Source organism: Anabas testudineus, chromosome 15, assembly GCF_900324465.2.
Source record: "Anabas testudineus chromosome 15, fAnaTes1.2, whole genome shotgun sequence".
In the NCBI taxonomy this organism is placed as follows: domain Eukaryota; kingdom Metazoa; phylum Chordata; class Actinopteri; order Anabantiformes; family Anabantidae; genus Anabas; species Anabas testudineus.
Genome location: NC_046624.1, coordinates 10404979 through 10423628, shown reverse-complemented (window position 1 = coordinate 10423628; position 18650 = coordinate 10404979). Strand labels below are relative to the sequence as shown.

The window sequence follows — 18650 nt, the reverse complement described above, 5'->3', positions numbered from 1 at the left end:
TTGCAGTCCAAAACCATAGTTGTGATATATAGCTCATAAATATATACAAAAGCTGTATATTAACAAGCACTCAATATTTTTGTATGCTGTATAAGACCTTATGGACATTTATCAAGTGTATGTCAATGAGAGTCATGAAATGTCTGCAGTTTTACAATACCAGTTCTCAAAAATGATCTAATTATCAGCACTCTCTAAAATCAACCACATCCTAAATTAAGACAGAAAATTATGCAGACTAAGGAAAGATAGAAATCTTACTTGTCAGGAAGTTTCCTGCATGGAAAGGCTTCCTGGAAGCCGATGTTGTGCAGAAGTGTACATACTCACATAATCCTTTGACAAATTAAAGAGTAGGTATATTGATATTCTCACTAAAGACTATTTTATCCATTTTGTAAATACAAAGTGATTACCTCAGAAATACCAAAATCCCACCCATCATCTAACATACAAATCTTTCAATGAGGCTCAGTAACATTTAAATGCAATTAATTCTGTAGGCTGTTTCTTTTCCCTATGTTTTTACACTGGATGGAGATTGCCAGTCTCATTAACCTGATATCGCAGCTGAATGTCATTTCATTAGTCCTTTAAATTTTTATATATATTAAAAATTATACTATAATTTGTTAATTTGTGCTTTATATTATTAGGCATTAAACCCACCGGCAAATACAAGGCTTCCTTTTCTTTTTCTTATAATTACTTTGTACCTTTTATATACAGTACTTATTAAGTATCTAGTGGCTATCTCATCACTATGACCAGATTTAGATGAGTTATATATGGCAACTGTAGTTAATGCTATTTTTTTTTTAGTTTTAACTGTGGCCACTAAACATTGTTTCTGTACGTCCGTTTATTATGTTGAGTTGTTCAGTATTTTAGCCATTGCACATTTAAGCAGCTTGCTCTTCTAAATTTAAAGCCCTGGTTGTGTTAGGTTTTCATCAACCACTACATTAATTATTTGCCATATACTATGGCACAATTTAAATGCCCTAAACTGAATTCCTGAAGAGTAGCTTGATGTCATCGTGCAGCTCTGTCAAACAAAAGTGGATGACCTACTTTTCTCCCCCTGCCTCTGAAATATTTCAGAAATAGGATTGGATAGCTTCAGCTGAAGTCCTGTGCACTAACCCAGAAAAGACTCATGTTGCAGCTATAGGCAAGACTGTGTTTCACCCCCTCCTCTCTTTATGTTTGGTTGTTGAAAAGTGGGTGGGAATTTGTAGGGAAGCAGAGCAAGGGCATTTTAACAGATGACAGCTTTTATTGAATTCACTGTGAGTTTAGCAAGAGAGTGGATGGTAAGAGCTGATAATTTTCTCACTTGTTATCTGTTAAGGACATGCTGTAAGTAGGCCTTTACAATGACATGTAGTTAGATGACCAATTCAGCACATTTGCTAATTTGACTTATACTTTTCAGTTTTATAAAGGCTTAAATATTTTACATTTTCGGGACTATTGGTATTTTACAACAACCACTTTTTAACAACCGCTAGGTTTGTTTATGTGCCGAAAATGGTTTGATTCATGACATTTGGAATAGAGCACTGTCTCATTTAAAATCCAGTTGACAGATGTTGCCTCTGACTGGTTTAGTGCTTGAGTTAATGCTTATAGTGATTTTTGAATTGGTTTTAATGACCCTGCAGCAATAAGCAGACACTACATATTGTGTTCATGTGTGTGAGGTCCTATGTAGCACATTATGTACACTATGATGTAGCTTTTAAACAGCTGGCACTGTAAAATCCAGATTTTTCTTTTGCATGTTTAGGTGATATGGGATGTTTTGCTATTTCAGGCAGTGCTTTGTAAGTTGTTTAACTGTAACCGGTTATTTTGTGGGCTGTGAAGATCTGGCTTTGATTGAATTCCCAACAACATTTTTTAGGATATCATCAGCTACCAGTCTTGTTTCCTTTTAACGTTACAACATACAGTCACTCCCAACTTCGTAGGTGCTTTAGTTGCTTGGCAACAGGAGTATGGAGTGCATGTATTTAGTGTTGAAGTAAAAACCTGGGGTGAAAGCTGATGTGTGTTTTAACAGAAGTGGAAGATTGTTTACGTGAGTTGTCAAGATGAAACAGAACGGGAAGGAGGGCTGGATGAATAAGACATACATCTAACTACTACAGTAATTTAATTTGGGCTCTTGGGCACATTGTTGCAATACGAAAGTGATTCATTTCAAGACTTTAATGCAATGCTAATGCTTTCAGCACCAAGATTTAATGAAGAATAAATTTGTATTGAATTTCATATCTTTCTGCAGGTTTTGAAAGCATTCTTGAAGGTCTCTTTGGTCCAGAGCTGGTAGAAGACCTAAAATTATTTAAGGGTAAGTATACCAGAGCATTTTCTTTATCATAAAATTCTCTCAAATTAGATTTTCTGATTTGATCATAATCTGTTAGCTGCTCATTATGACGCTGCTGTATTGTACCATCTGGTACCCCTCTACATTCACTGTACAAGACAGCCCCTCTGAGTGCAGAAGAGAAGATGCCTTGTGTTCCTACAAAGTTGGTGTTTTGGATGGAGTGGGGCCAGTGTAAAAGTCTGCAGTGTCCTACAGACATATTTACAATGCATGATGTTAATGAGACAATAGTGGGCATTATTTTGGGTTTTCATTATGTTTGTAGTGAGAGGACTATCAAGTAGCAGTTACGGAAGAAGGCTTTTGAAAATAAAAAAATTCATCCACAATATACCATGCTCTATGTTTTCAACACTGCAGATTTAAATCTGAACTTGGCTATATAGTTTTTGGTGTAAAGAAATACACTATACCTTTAAAAGGAAATATGTAAGTCTGTCAGCACATTCTATTATTTGTGTACATTTGTTTATTTTACTTTTGTCAAGATTTCTTCTCAACTTAAACCATTAGTGATTAATTGCCCAACTCACTAAGTAAAAATAGACACAATCTACAAAAATTAAAAAAAGTTGTTTTTGTTTGTCTTTTCTTTTGTCCACAGACTGTGAGCCCATAGCAGTGTCTGATTGGTCATTTGATGAAAATTGTCTATTCTGCTGTTTGAGACGTGACAAAGTAAAGGTAAGATTATTTTGATTTTATTTGAATATATATTTTTAATTTCTATGTTTGTTTCTTTACATTTTTCTCAAAATTTAACTCAGTAACTGGGGTGATTTAAGTTAAAGTAATTTTTTTTCTTGTCAGCTTTGCATAGTGTGTAGCGTTAGTCATCCAAATTGGGGAAAAAAAAATCTTGCTCATGTATGTAATCCTATTAAAATCTTAAGACCACTTACTAGACCGTGTTGACATTTTACAGGAACACTTAATTGACATAAACAACGAGGGCCTTCAAGATACACCAAAAAGTCTCCTGGTTAAAGATCAGTCCACAATCAACAGACTAGAAAAACAAGCTGAGGAATTTCTCAGTGCCGTCCTCAGCAGACAAGGTGAGTCTTGATCTCTTAAAGGATCTTGTGCGTCAGTATTTTCATTAATGAGTCAAGTACTCTTGACAAAACAACTTGCCTGCAGGCCCGACTTGCTCCTATTTAAATCTCTGCATTAATTCAGAATGCTACGACTATAGAATCCAAAACAAGTACCAAACCAGACTTTAATTCTAAAAATATTCTTTCAGTATTACTAACAATCATTCAAGTCTTATTCCCCAGAAAGGAATGCAGCCTTAACCATTTTTACTTTTTTTCCCCTACAGATGTGCCAAATTTTTCAGACCCACACATTCCAATAGTGGCTCGAGAGATCCTTCAGAGAATGATCCGACAGTTTGCTGCCGAATATACCTCAAAAACCAGCTCCCCTCAGGACACTTGCTCAGATTCCCAGCCTCACTCTGACCAAAGCCTGCCGACTCCACCCTTACTTTCAGGGGCTCCTCCTTCTACCAGCCCTGCTCCCACCCAGGCTGGACCTGCACACAACCAGAATCCCGTCCTCAGCAAGCTCCTCATGGCTGACCAGGATGCTCCTCTTGACCTCACTATCAAGAAGCCCCTGGCTGAGTCCAGTGAACAAGGTAATGTGAATTTTAAACACACAAACATGTCTAACATAGCAGCTTATTTAGGGTTAAACTAGTTCACTGGTGACAGGCCTCTTATGAACTTCATCAAATCTAAGTAGAGTCTACCTTTTTTGTTTTTTAACAGATGGAGTTCTTGATTTGTCAATTAAGAAGAATCGCTATAGCAGCAGCCGGCCTGTCCATAGTCCCTGCCTTTCTCCAACCACATCCACGCTCAAAGGGTAAGCTGAGTTTCATTCTCTTTTTCTCCTTAAGCAGTAATATTTTTGAATTGTAGTTTAGGACGACTACAACAGAAGTTGTGCTGGTTACCAGTAGTAGCATTAATGCATGGGCATCAGCTGAGACCTCCTGAAATTGGGGCCCACTCAGCTTGTTGGTCAACTGATGAAAATTTACAGCAAACAGGGTCATCTAAGAAGATGCCATATGTGTCATGCTGCCATTCAAAATGCATTATCCGTAGTTTATGCCGCTACCTGCTCCTCATTCTTTTTTATCAGAAAGGTTGCTGTTATCATCTGTTAGTGATTGAAGGGGCAGCATCTTGTTAATTTATGAGTTGTGGTGGCTTAAATATATTCTTTGTGCAGCCTTGTTTTTGTTTTTTTTGTCTTTTTGGTCTGGCCAAGCATCTGCTGGCCTGTTAATGGTTTCCTATGGGAATCACAGCCTTGCTAAGAAAACTGTTGCACTGATATTAAAAAAATGGAAAATATTAATTTCTTGGACATCATTCATTAGAAATATGTGGGCTATATTTAATAAATACTAGAATGCTCATAGAAAAATTTGCATTTTCAGACAGTATCTTTATAAAATAACTTGTGTACATTAGCTTTGTATCAGGCCATTTGACCACCAATTGCCGCATATGCAGTGACAACTCTGGAGAATAACTCAAAATGTTGTTTTTGGAAAACAGTCCAATTTAAAAAAAATTACATTTATCTATTCATTTATTCAACTACTGGATAAGATTTTTGCTCTGTATGAATTATGGGAATTGTTTTTCTTCTTCATTACACTTAAGTTAGTCAGTTAGGGTCAGTTAGGTTTTGAATTTGATACACTCAACAACCCTGGCTTACTCTTTTATTGCTGTGCTTGTTCAGTGGTAACGTCACATACAAAATGTCAAAAGGTTCATTTGCATTAGTCATTTCGTATGGCATAATTATTGTTTCCTGCTTAGCAGCTACATGCCATGGTGCCTTACTGCAATGACAAATAATCCCTCCTGGCAATGCTTTTTGAGCTACAGGAACATTAAAACATTTTTGCACTCCAATAAATGCATTTTTCTTTGCTCTTCTTTTCATTGTTTCTTTGGTCTTTCTTTTTTTTTTGTTTTTCATTTCTTATGTTACAGCAAATTTTGTAAACAGTCATCAAAGGAAGCAAATAAAAACATGTCCAACTTGAGCCTTTTTGTTCTTTAGAATCACACACACAACCACTGAGTCATTCTAAGATAGTGATGTTACCAAAGCAAGGTCATATAATAAAGGAGTGGCCAACATCCTCCCCTTCCCAACCCATCCTCCTTTAGAAAAGAGAGAAAAAAACCACTGTGCAAGCTCTGCTTACACCAATTTCCTTCCATCCAATCAGGCGATCCTTGAGAGCGGACGGACAAGTCGGGCTGTTTATGAGGAGCCTACAGGATGGGAGGAGGAGGGAGAATATCGGCCACTCCACCCATTATAAACCTTCCTCGTCTTTTGCATACTCGCTGCACATCAAAGAGGAGGCCAATCTGGAGAGCGACCCAGAGTCACCTCTCAGCCATAACTGCAGTTCCAGACCCACTGACCTTTTCAGAAATGGATCTGCTTCGTGGAATTCAAAAACTCATTTTGGAGCTCTCCTCAAGCTTAAAACCAACACTGAGGCTAGTGAGCACCTTAAAGACATACCCAGGTTGTTGGAAGCCACTGGACTTCTGACAAAATCACTTGCCTATGAGAAAGGAAACCTCCAGGATGACTGCGGGGACCACAGCCTTTCCTTTTCTCCTTCATCATCTTTTGATCTAAAGATTCCACAGGTGCGAGTTTTGGCCACAGGAACAGATCCCACCGACTATTCAGATTCACTTTGTGAGAACAGCCTCGGAAAGAAACTTCGTTCCATTCTCCCCAGACAAATCCAGAAAAAGTGTAGTGGAAGTTTTAATAACTCAGGTTTGGAGAAGGAATACTGGCCTTACGACACAGACCGCCAAGCCTTGGGTGGAAGCGATAATTTGGATTCAGAGTCAGACCTGGGTAACAAACAGCCAAGAAAAAAACGTGGGCGATATCGACAGTACAACACTGAACTACTGGAAGAGGCTATTGTGGTGGTGATGGGTGGGAAAATGAGTGTGTCTAAAGCCCAATCGATCTATGGGATACCACACAGCACCCTGGAATACAAAGTCAAAGAGCGACTAGGAACCTTGAAACATCCTCCGAAAAAGAAACCGAAGCTGATAAGCCAGGTAGAGGAACAGGGGGTTCCACAGTCTCCTGAGAGGAAAGAAGTCCAAAACTTTCAGCACACTGTTTCTGAGAAAAGAGATGGTGCATCTGAAGAGAATGGAGAATGACTATCATGATAAAAGCCTCTCATCAAATAAGTGATAGCCATAGTATTGATAATGAAGTACTTCTTAACCAGACAAATGTTGCCAGGCTGTGGTAGTAACTGACTTGCTTTTCCGTAAAACCTCAATATTTTCATGTAACATTTAAATCAAATAATCCTTATTTATTATAACTTATTTAATTGTACCTTTCCCTTCAAATGTTAATATACTTTTAAACACTGTCTCCCTAATCTACAGTACATATTGTGCCTGAAAAGCATACTTACTGTCTAAGAATTTTTATTTATTTTTAATATTCTACATATTGTTAAATTCTTCATATTGTTGTTGATACATTTCAGTTAGGTTTAGGTTATGGAAATGAAATACCATCCTTTCCTTTTTAAATGTGCTCTTTACACAAAGTGCAAGGGGCGCCCCTCGGTGTCTTTTCTCAGTACTTCTTAGAGCCCTCAGTATGTTTAAAAGACTATTGAAGGTTGGCGTAGGTGTCACTGGTAAATGTTATGTCAGTCTGTGACTGAAATGGACTGCAGATGTAAAGTAGATTTGCCCTGAATTTGTTAAATTAAAAAATATTTACTAATTCTAACCTAATATCCAAATATGAATTTATCTTATATTTTATTGGAATAACATAAACTGTTATTCAGAATATCACCTTCCTCTTCAATCCAAATATTTACTTCACAGGCATGTTTTCCCTGTATATTTTGCTCTGCTATGTGAAACCGCATAGTTTCTTTCCTTTACCTTCACTGCTGTACTTGTCAAAGAAAATGTATAACAGTTGAGGAATAACTATAAACATGCATATATGCCTCAGCTACAGATATGTTTAACAAAATAATTGCCTCATATATGTCACCTCTAATGGAGGAAGACCTGAATACCAAAATACCCCTTCTGAGGAAACATTTCAGGATGACTTACAGACAAGTATGAATCCTATTCTCAGATGTCTTCACAACCTACCTTGACTAGGTGTCAGTAGCATTTCAGAACCAGTTTAAGCCTTCAGATGATCTCAGTTCTCTGTGATTTAGGGCTTTTCTTTATTCAGATTTCAGGTATTATCTCTGGGATTTCTTTGTCTATGATAGGAAAGGTGGTCTTTTTTTATTTTTTGATCAAAATGATGCAAAAACCTAGTAAGCATTTATTGTAGAACATATTATACATTTGTATACACATCTTGCTTGCCTTTGCTACATGATGATATAGAATTGTCTCATAGGTGGAATAACCAAACTCGCTCGGTTTGCGAGATGTTTCTCTGGTGTAATTTTATTATTCAGTCACAAAAAGCGCAGTAGCTGACTCTTGTTATCAGACTCTAGAATTTATTCAGGTATTTTTGAAATTGCTTCCTTCAAGTAAACCAGAACATCGTTCACCCTTGTGTTGATGTAAGGGTAAATAAATTCTAGCTGCAGTATTATTTCTAGAAGATCTAAGCTTCCACAAAGACCTAACGTACTTGCTTACAGAAATGTATGTACTCAGTGACTGCAAGATTTCCAACATATGCTAGTTAGCTATGTTAGCGAACTTGTTAGCTACTGGTACAATCATGCCTCAGTTCAGACCCACCTATTTCACACACTGTTAACGCAACAAGATTTAAAAAAAAAAAAAAATTCCTTGTTGTGATGAGGAAAAATTTGAATTGATTATCTGGCTGCTGTGTCTGTGCTTCAAAGAGAAATGGCTTAACTTGACTTAATATATATAAAACTCTATGTGAGTGTCATTTCTAAAAATTAAAACTGTTAGTAAGGCCTGCTGCAGCTGATATTACATAACACTTATTTAATTTTTGCCTGGTGGATGAAACTCTTTGCCTCATTCATTATTTTATTATCTATCAGGGCACCTCATTGTGCATTATTACACACCTTTAAAGCCTTTTAGATGTACACAATGTTATTTAGATGAACATGGATGTTTTGATAAAACTAATTAATCCTTAACTACAAACAGTTAACTTTTTCGGCTGTACATTCCCAATGTTGGCTTTCTTCAGGCAGTAAAATATATATAAAGGACTTGCACATGTGTGTATGTTGATAGCACTGTAACAATTACATAACTTTATACTAAATGGTAAATTTACTGACTTGCTGGGTTATTCTTAGTTTTGTTTGTACTTCTTCTTACAGATATGGTTTAGTTGAGTTTTTTGTTTTTTGTTTTTTTTTATAATAATTTTGCATTTCCTCTTCCTTTGAGATTAAGAAAAAATCTGAAATGTTTTTAACTAGCACTTCAGAGAGCGTATCGTTTTTTGGTTTTTTTTTGTTTTTTCAGAAATGTATGCATTACTAAGTAAAATCTAGTTGCTTGTTTATTTTTTAATAGCTGTTCTTGGACTGACAATTATCTGCCACCTTGCAAAAGACACCCTATTTCTCACTTAGTGTTTGTAATGCCTTTTAATTAGTATTTTAAGGCTATTCAAGCACTTTGTATATTAGTTTTTTTCTTCAATCTATTGTAGCAAAGCTAATGGTTGACTACCTCATCTGGAAAATTCAGTCTATTGTTCTCAACACACTGTTTATCATAAAATTATAATATACTTGTAGAACATTAAGTACATGAAAGTTCAACTAAGTGTAAATACTACAGTGCATCCTTGTAGTTATTCCAACTTCATTTATTTAATATTTTATTTATCTGAATATTTTGTTGGTTTCTGGGTGGGAATGGAGCATTGTAGGTGTTGCTTCTGAGAAAAAAATGTTTTCTTAAGTTTAAAGAATAATTTACCATCCTTTACAAACTCACTTAAACTGATATGTTTGAAATTACTTTGCAATATTTATTATTTAATTACTTTATTATCACTTCAGTAACCATGAATGTAAATGGCTTTAATTGAATAAAAGTAACTTGTATAAGTGTTTGCAGACAATAAGTATAAAATGCTTAAAAGGTATATATATATATATATATATATATATATATATATATATATATATATATATAATCATCTTTCATGAGATTTAAAGACATTTATTAAATGATTGATTGTCCCACTTCTAACTAACAGCAAATGCAGTGGCTCCTCAAATGGCTTAAAATGGTGTTTATAAAAATGTGTATTTTTGATTTGATTTAACATTTTTAATGTATAAAGGAATGACAATGGGTGTATTTTTGCATGAATGGACTAAATTATATGTGTCAATCAAAAGTTAGTTGTATATAGAAAGGTTTATCTTACAGGATATTTTACGTAAAATACTTAAGTGTTGGTGCATTTACTAAGTCAGCAATGTAAGTAGATTAATTGTGAACCTATAATATCACTAAACCAGTTCATAATCTGGTTACTGGTTCATTGAAAGATGTATTAATAAAATGTCTTTATCACTAAGCTGATTTATATCACTAATGTACAGTATAAACATTGTAGACGATTTCACAAAACCCCTCTTGTATGCTTGTGAAATAGTCATTTGTCATTTAGTTTAGTAGCTTCTGCTTCTGTGACTGTTTTATTCCTCTGGAAGAAAAAGGCTTGTACTCTGTGTCAGTTCCTTACTGCAGGGCATAGTGAAATGAAGAACGAAAACCCTCAGGGATAAAACACGTGTCACTCGTGATTCAGGTACTCCACTTTACTCCTCAGACCTTGCAAGCAGGGATGTTAAGTCAATGAGCTTAGCAAAAAGAGATTGGTCAGGTTCCATTTGAAGCAAATGCTATTTTTTTAATCTCTGAAATTTATTTTTTAATCTCTAAATGTTACTTTTAGGATATTTTGGCATGCTGTACAAATTGGTTTGTGTTTAGAGCCAAAAAACCTGATATATCCCTTTCACTGTTATTTTTGTACTTTGTTAAACAATCAACTTCAGTATAACTTCAGTGTAGTTGAGATGTTGATAGAGAGTAAAATAGAGAATTAAATTACCATGATTCTTTAGTTTTGTACACAGCCTAGATGCAACATCCTAAAATTAAAAACATTCTGTATATGCCTATATGGCATTCAAGTCTCCCAATTCAAAGGTTGTATTGTGAACTTGGTGATTTAAAACTGAAATCTGTAATGTTTAATTATTTTGTTCTTTCTTTAGTGCATATTCACATTCAAGTTACCTGCTTGATCCACCCATATTCATTTTAACACTTAGTGCGTATCCAGCTAAATAATCATAAATCATCAAAAATAACCAAATTAAAGTCTTCTTAACTGGCTTAATAACATAATTTGTGTTGTAGCTCAAATTTGACAACAAATTAAAGTTACAGATTTTAGTTCTACTGTGTGAAAATAACAATATTATTAGCAGTGATAATTGTAGTGCATATATAAAGCTGGTTTTTGATGGTTTTAATCAACAAGACATCCATATTTTTCTAATTACATATTCATCCCACACTTCCCAGCACCTCTTACTCTGCGAGGCTGTTTTTCTTTTTCATTACTTGACATAGCCTTGTGACAAATCACCTCAGGAATCTAAATGTGTTTTTTTTTTTTGTTTGTTAATTTTGCTCTTAAAACTTTACAGTGTAACTTGGGAATGACTTCTTTTTTTTTTTTTTTCTTTAACCTGTTTGACAAAATAGACTATACAGAGTTATAAATATATTAAATATATTTTCGGCGTAATGTGACGGTATAAATACTCCAATGACATTGGAGGATTTTTTAATAGACCTACCTCGCTGACAACTTTATCCAAAAAAAAAGAAACAAACAAAGAAACAAAAAAAAGGCCCTTTACCCCAGGTAACTTTTAGTAGTGCACTGGCAAAAAAAAAAAAAGCAGTGGTATTATAAGAACTAATTACGTTACTAAGATTTTTCTTTTACTGGTTAATTTACCTTAAGTTAACAGTCATTAATTACAAGAAAACAAAAATGGTGTACTCTTTTATGTATTTGCTCTTTCTAGTGATAAACGTGTTTGGCTTGTTTTAATTCAAGTTGGCTATCATTACTAAATGTCTTGTGCATGTATAAAATGTTTTTGATGTATAATGTAACAAAAGCACTACTGTTCAGAAAAAAAAATGTAACGGTTGTATGTATAATGTAATTACTGAAGTACACTGGATGAAAATGTCACTTTTAAAGTCACTTCTAATAAATATGCAATGAAAACCATTGTTATATATTTGTGAATTATGTCAAACATATTGCACCACCACATTTCGACAAGTTTTTTGTAATTATGAAGGGGTATTTTTATGTTTAGTATCTAATGGTTACATTATTTAACCAATAGCATGAACCAGTGTTTCCTCTACATGATGCACAATTATATCTTTATTCTTTTTTTCACCTTTCAGTGAGTCTCCAGACTTGCGTGTTGCAAAGGCAAAAGACCTGCAGTCCACCTCCACGTTGGAACAGTTCATGGCCAAACTATGCCTCCACCATCAGAGACAGATAGTAGATGCCATTGGTTTTCTACAGACGGAGGTCAAAGCACTTGCAAATACACACCAAGCCTCTAACTCTACCTCTGGGATCCAGGCATCTGCTTGTTCCACTTCAAAACCCACTGCAGTTACCCCTGAAAAGTCAGACCCCGAGCTAAGGTTACCCACTGAATCTACTCCCAAGTCAGAATTCCAGGATCTTTCTCACTCTACCCCAATCAATTGTGCAATGAACACAGTTCCAGAAAATGCTGTTTCGCTAAAAACATCTCTTACTGCTGGCCCTGGTTTGGATCTTCGTAGCCCTGGGTCTGGAGGTAACCATGCCTTGGTCTCTCCCAGTGCAAATCCAGTGGACACAGAGAACAACCGTCAAGGTGAACATGCACCACTTAAAATGAAAATCAAGACCAGCAATGTTGCAGATGGTAAGAAATTGTCATGTGTGCTCAACACTTCTCTTTCAACTCATTCTGACAGTTTGGACGACAGACAGGGTAACTTAAATTCATCGAACAGAGCAGAGACATGTAGTGCTAGACTTAGCTCCTCTGTGAAAAGGCACAGTCAGGCTGGTCACACATTTCAAGCTAGGCAGAAAGAGACTCTTGGGCATGCCAAAGATACGCCAGCAAAACTGATTTCAGTCCATATGACAATTCCATCAGACTCTCCGCGGACTGCAAGGAAGACCATCAGGGCATCCTCTGATCATCGGACCAGGGACTCTGCTTTTAGGGGACTGGCTGATCCTGATCTTGGCCACTGTGACATTGTTTTTATTGACAAACCAATTACAGAGTGCTTTAAGGAACAACACCGCAGCGTGCTCCCACGCCGCAATGCCAGAAAGAGCACCAGAGGACATATGTATTCAGATGAAATCTGGGAGTTAAAAACTGTCCGTACATTGGCTGGAAGGGGCAACTGTCCTAATCCAATGCCAGAGCTGATCACATTGGTCACTCCGAAACAGATACTTTCAAAGCCTGAAGGTGTACCACCTGTTGATATGCCTTTTGTTGGGCCATGCAGGGAGACAATGAATCAACAGATGTCTACTGAACAGTCAGATGAAAGTGTGATTCCTGGAACAGGAGATGTGGTAGAGGAAGCAGCTAGTGAAGTAGATGTTATAGTTGAAACTAGTCAGACAGATCAGTGTCAGAACATGGGACAGTCTTCTCCTCTATCTCCTCGGTCTCCAACACAGAATAATGAAATGCATATGAACCTAGATGTAGAACAGGATACAAGTGCAGATTCACGAATGCCAACAGGAAGTGAAGAAAGTATTGCTGAGTCTTCATTTGAAATAGAAAAGAATAACAAACCTGAGCCCCAAGAAGACATAGGTGAATGTACTGAGCAAATAGTGGTAGAAGCAGAAGTTGAACCAATAGAAACTAAACATAACCATAAAAGAATTATAGAAGAAGCTGAGCCCCAGTTTTCTTCAGATACACTGCACAAGAGTATACCTGTTTTACAGCAGAATAGCACCCTGTCACCCCCATCAGCAGTGAATGAAGTTGAAGACGAGAGAGAGGAAAAGCAAAGGGAGGAAATGCATGATGAGCAGCCTCAGGAACTTCAACCAGAAACACGGATGGACTGTAGCAACCTTGACGTGAGAGAAACGTCAAACACCACAAATTCAGCTGACAAGCCACTGGTGATAGACCCAGAAATGAAAACATCTGAAACAGCTGATATTGTTATTCCTTTAGAGACTAAAGATAAAGAGGACTGTGATGTGTCTTCAAAGACACTTGATGCGCTGTTGAAGGAATTACCCCCTTGGCGTAGAAAAAGAGGTACCCTTGTTTCACTGCCAAAACGATTAAAGCAAACAGAAACCGTGATAGTGGGTTATGTTAATGGTAGACCCATATCTGCCTCAGACAGAAGTCTACGTCGTAGATCAAGTAACTCCACTACATCTCCAAATAAAAACTCAGTTAATACTAGTCAGGATATACCCAGCAAGGTTTCTGGTGATTCAACTATTGATTCAACCATAGAAGACACAGATTTTGAGAAACTTCTTCCTGAAACAGACATGGCTATAAAATCAATTGAAACTACTCCTGTGATTGATCAAGTGACAGAATCATCTTCTGATACACCTTCAAGCCCAGCAAGAACTAAACAAATCCATAAACATAGGAGAGTTCAGAGAGAACAGGACGCTTTGCCAGTCCTCTCTGATCAGTCTGTTGATCATCCTCAGAGCGCAGAGTCCAAACGGCAACTTCGATCAGCCAGCCAAAAGTCAGCTGAATGTCCAATATCGCCACCCGCTTTGTATCTTGTCACTTCTAGATTGTCTCCAAAACCAACTACTACCGATCTGCTTCTACCTACAGAGCAGCTCCCCTCTGTCTCCATTCCTTCCCCCCCTACTGATATTTCTCCTCTTCTAATCACGCCTTCTTCCACTGCAGCCATTGAACAGTCTCAAGAAAATGTGGGGACAACTGTTGAATTAAACGTAGAAAATTCTCAGCCAGCAGAGACAACCTTAGAAGAAACACAAAACACTGAAGTAGATAGTAGTATTCAGGCCAAACAGAAACTAAGGTCTGCAAAGGTTGTAGACAACAGTAAGAATGAGAAACAGGAACCTGTCGGTGAAGTATCAAGTCCACTAGAAAATCAAAGTTGTGTAAAGTCTGAAATACACGCACATCTGCCACCAAGAAGTAAACGCATTCTCAGAAAGGACACAGATGCAATTGAAGTTGCTCTACCACAGAAGCCAGATGTAGCATTTTTAGAAGACAGGTCAGCAAATGACAATAACAGCAGTTCTTCACAATCAGACAGATACACAAGGATGCCATTACGGAGTGAGAGTAGCAAGGCTGAAATGTTCAACCAGTCTGTTATGCAGTCAGCGCCAGTGGACAACAAGAAATTAGCTTTGAGATCACAAAGATTGGCTTCACCTTTTACCACGGCTCTTACTGTAACTGGAAGGCGAAGTGATGTGGTGTCCCCTATCAGAATAATGTCGGAAAGAATATCTAAAGTACAGGTGAAGCCCTCTCCAATATCTGTTGCATCTGTGTTGTCCCAGAGCTTAGCTATCCCTGTCATTACACCCAGACCTGAACCCCCAAAACAAACTGCAAACAAATTCTTTGAGACTCTGACTGGAGAGGAAAGCCAGCACATAATTTCAAATCTGAACATAAAGTATGATAAAATGCAAAAAGGTTGGGTGCAAATGGACAAAGAGGGTCAACCAGGAGCAAAATACAAAAGCAAAGCAGACAGACAGGCAGCCATATGGAAAAGTAAACGTAGAGCACGAAAACCAAAGTCTTCAGAGCATCAGAAATACTCACCAGTCCAAATGCTTTTCATGAAAAGTTTTAATCTCACCAGCATCTGTCGCTGGTTCCTTGAATCAACAGAAACAAAGTCCCTTGTCATTGTCAAGAAAGTGAATACACGTCTTCCGTCAGAAACACAGCTGTGCTTCCACAGCTCGTCTAGTTCTTCAGGGACCTCTCAGGGGGTATTTCCAAGCATACAGGCAGAGCGCTTAAAGAAACATTTAAAAAAGTTTGCCATCGCCTCTCCTGTAAAGAGTAATCCCAAGAGTCAGAAACTGATTGCTAAAGCACTGGAGCAAGAGGCAAATGCAAACAAAGGGAAAGAGAGGAGAGAACTTTCCAGTACTATTCAGACTTTGACTAAATCACGCTCCTCTGCCCAAGCCTGTAAACAGATAGGCGAAGCCCAGAAAGCCTCTGGTAAATCAAAGAATCCAGCTAGTGCAAGAATTTTGAGGAAATACTCTAATATCCGAGAGAAGATGCAGGTCCAACAAACGAATGCTAGACTGAAAAAGGTCTCCAAAACCTTAAAAACCAGCAATATGAAAAGACTGGCCACCACAAAGTCTACTGCCAGGTCATCTCTGAAATCACAGAAATCATCCCTACGTGTCGGTAAACAAATGAAACAGTCTGCAGCAAAAATGGAAAGAAGGAAAACTTTTGGAAGCAAAAAGAACACAAAGCATTCTGTGCAAGAGAGGGGAATCAAGGCTCAGAGCAGTAGTAGAGCTTCAAGAGATGCAACTAAAAAAGAACTGCCAAAGAGATGCTCTCAACGACTAGGGTCTCCGAAAATATCTGAACATAACCCTAAAAGCAAGGTTGATAATAAAAAACTAGTTGAATCGCAGAAAGCAGAGGTGGAAAAACCTTCTGTGAATAAAATGAATGCTGCAAAAGTCCAAACAAAGGAATTACAACAGAGTCCACTGGCTGAAATCAAAGGTACCGTTAACGCTGTTGAAACCTCTCAGCAGAGCGTGGATGTCAAAGTTTCGACCTCACCTGACCAGATACTAACAAGATCCCAGAGAAAAATGGAGGCGGCAGTCCCTTCAGGTGGGAACCCCAGTCATGCTTCAAAGAGGGCCAAAAAGTCCTTGACAACACAAAATGCATCTCTTAAATCAGTCAGGAAAGCTGAGGAATCCACTCTGACCAGAAGTGGGGCTTTAAAATCCTCTGCCAAGAGAAGTCAGGCAGCTTTGTTGCCACGCAGTGCAACAAAGAGGGCTCAGGAGCATTTAGAGACCCCAGCTAAGCGCACCAGGACATCACTCTCAAAATAAAACGGACCCGCAGGGAGAGCTAATTTTTATTTAGAGGATTTTGTGATTCTGTTTTATCTGAAATATATCCAGAAAGACCAGAAGTATCTATTTTGTACTCTTTGCCAGTCTCTTCAGAGGATACCTTTTTCAGTAGGCAAACATTTGAAGAAGGAAATTAATATATGCTTTTGTAAAGCTTCAGTGTGACAATGCAAATGTGATGGATTATTTGCTGAGCATTTGCTCTGTGTTCAGGGACTACAGACAAGTCCTACATGATGTCTAGCAGATGTAGTTGCTGTTTGGCTTTATGTTTCAGCACTCTATGACATGGTTGGAGATAACAATAGCCTATCAAACCTCTTTTTAAAAGTGGGGATAACCATCAAGTTATGATGTGGTTTCAAAGGTGACATTAAATCTATTCACCATCCTCTTGTTTTTTTTTTTTGTTTTTTTTTTTTGCCATTTTGTATATAATTATTGTTTTAGATAATAGCATGCGCTGCATTTACTGCTCAGAAGGCTTCATATGAGAAGGGAGACCAGCTTTTGAATAGCATTTTTACTTAAATTGGCAGTTTGTATCTCCAACCTGTCTTCCAATCACAAAAGTGTGAATATGTGACTGTTGTGACCAGGTGCCTTATTTATGAAGTGTAAAGTAATAGAATGTGTTGCTAAATGTGAAAAATGCCTGTCCTCTCGTAACAGCTTTCAATTTCTGAAGAGGCAGTCAACATTCATGTTTCACGGAGTGTGTGCAAATTGTTTCCGTTCCACACAGTATGTGCCTCGTACTTAATCTGTAAATTCTTATGTTGACGGAGGCATTCAAATGTCCTCATTTACTCTTACCTGACAGGTTTATTTTTATATTCCCAGTTTCCCATAGCATTAACGTTAAATTGTTCTTATGAAAGTTGTATTAGATGTTAAAGCAAATAGTTTCAATTGTTAAAACAGTCAGGCGTGCCCTGTATGTGTCATGGCAAGTTTCTTTTTTTTTTGTTGTTGTTGTTATGGTTTTGGGTCAGTTTGCCTCACCTGTGCAGTCACCTCTGACCATTGCACCTACTGTTGTCTGTTTGTAGTGGTGATTACTCTTTCAGCATTTTACCTGCTGCTGCATGTGTTCAGTCTTGTTAATGTGCAGAACGTTTCAGCATCTCTTGCCATACAGGCGTCACCTTCTTAGACCTGAAACCCAGAACTATATTTATGTCCTTAATCTCTGAAAATGCTAACCCCATTCAAGACTATGCATGCACAATTGCTCCCCGTACTGAAAACCATCTGAGATGACTTTGTGGTACTGACCTGCTATCACTTCAGCAACAATTTCTAAAAAACAAAGGCCTGAAAATTGGGTACATTTAGATAGTTTAACGCCTCTTGACCGTTAATGGCACATTACAGGGTGATAAGTTTCTTCCCTTGCTTATTCACAAGTTGCATATGAAATTTTGGGGTAGTCTAGTCATACTTCTGATTTGTGTATCCATGTTGAAGTTTTATTGTGTTATGATTATTATTTTATTTTATTTTTTTTTTTGTCATTGGCTGTCAGGTAGTGTTCTCATAATGTGAAGTTTCTTTACTTCCACAGTAGTAACTTACATCAATGGTGTAAGTTAATTTAAATATAAGTTAAAGGAAAATTACCAGTTTTAGCACAGTGTTATTTTTTTAAATTATGCTTCATTTTTCATCTTTAGAGGTTAAATCATCTGTAAATGCAAAACATGTCCGTCATGTTTTTATTGTTATTTAAGAACTCCTCGCAGGCTAATGTATTTAGCTAATCTAAAACAGCCCACCAAATATCAGACTTGAACATGCTTATTCTTTACAGTTGCTATTTAAAGATTTTGATTTTGTATATTAGAAAGAAATAACTGCTTTATTTGTGCTAATCCCAAGAATGATGCATCTTTATGTTAAAAACTTTGTATTTTTGCTGGACTTGATAAAA

General features: G+C 37.1%; 1 protein-coding gene across 2 annotated transcripts in view; it reads left to right on the top strand.

Annotated features, from left to right (window-relative positions):
* Positions 1–18650, top strand: part of wu:fc17b08 (ligand-dependent corepressor) — a 25648-nt gene extending 6998 nt beyond the window's left edge. Inside the window, exons 2-7 of one of the 2 annotated variants that reach the window (XM_026355055.1) lie at positions 2294–2359; positions 3006–3085; positions 3327–3459; positions 3729–4049; positions 4183–4279; positions 11962–18650. In XM_026355055.1, the coding sequence (XP_026210840.1) occupies positions 2294–2359; positions 3006–3085; positions 3327–3459; positions 3729–4049; positions 4183–4279; positions 11962–16693 (5429 nt within the window). In that variant the 3' untranslated portion in view covers positions 16694–18650. Of the gene's footprint in view, positions 1–2293; positions 2360–3005; positions 3086–3326; positions 3460–3728; positions 4050–4182; positions 4280–5672; positions 9586–11961 lie in introns of those variants that run through there. The other variant, XM_026355056.1, reaches the window with a different exon arrangement.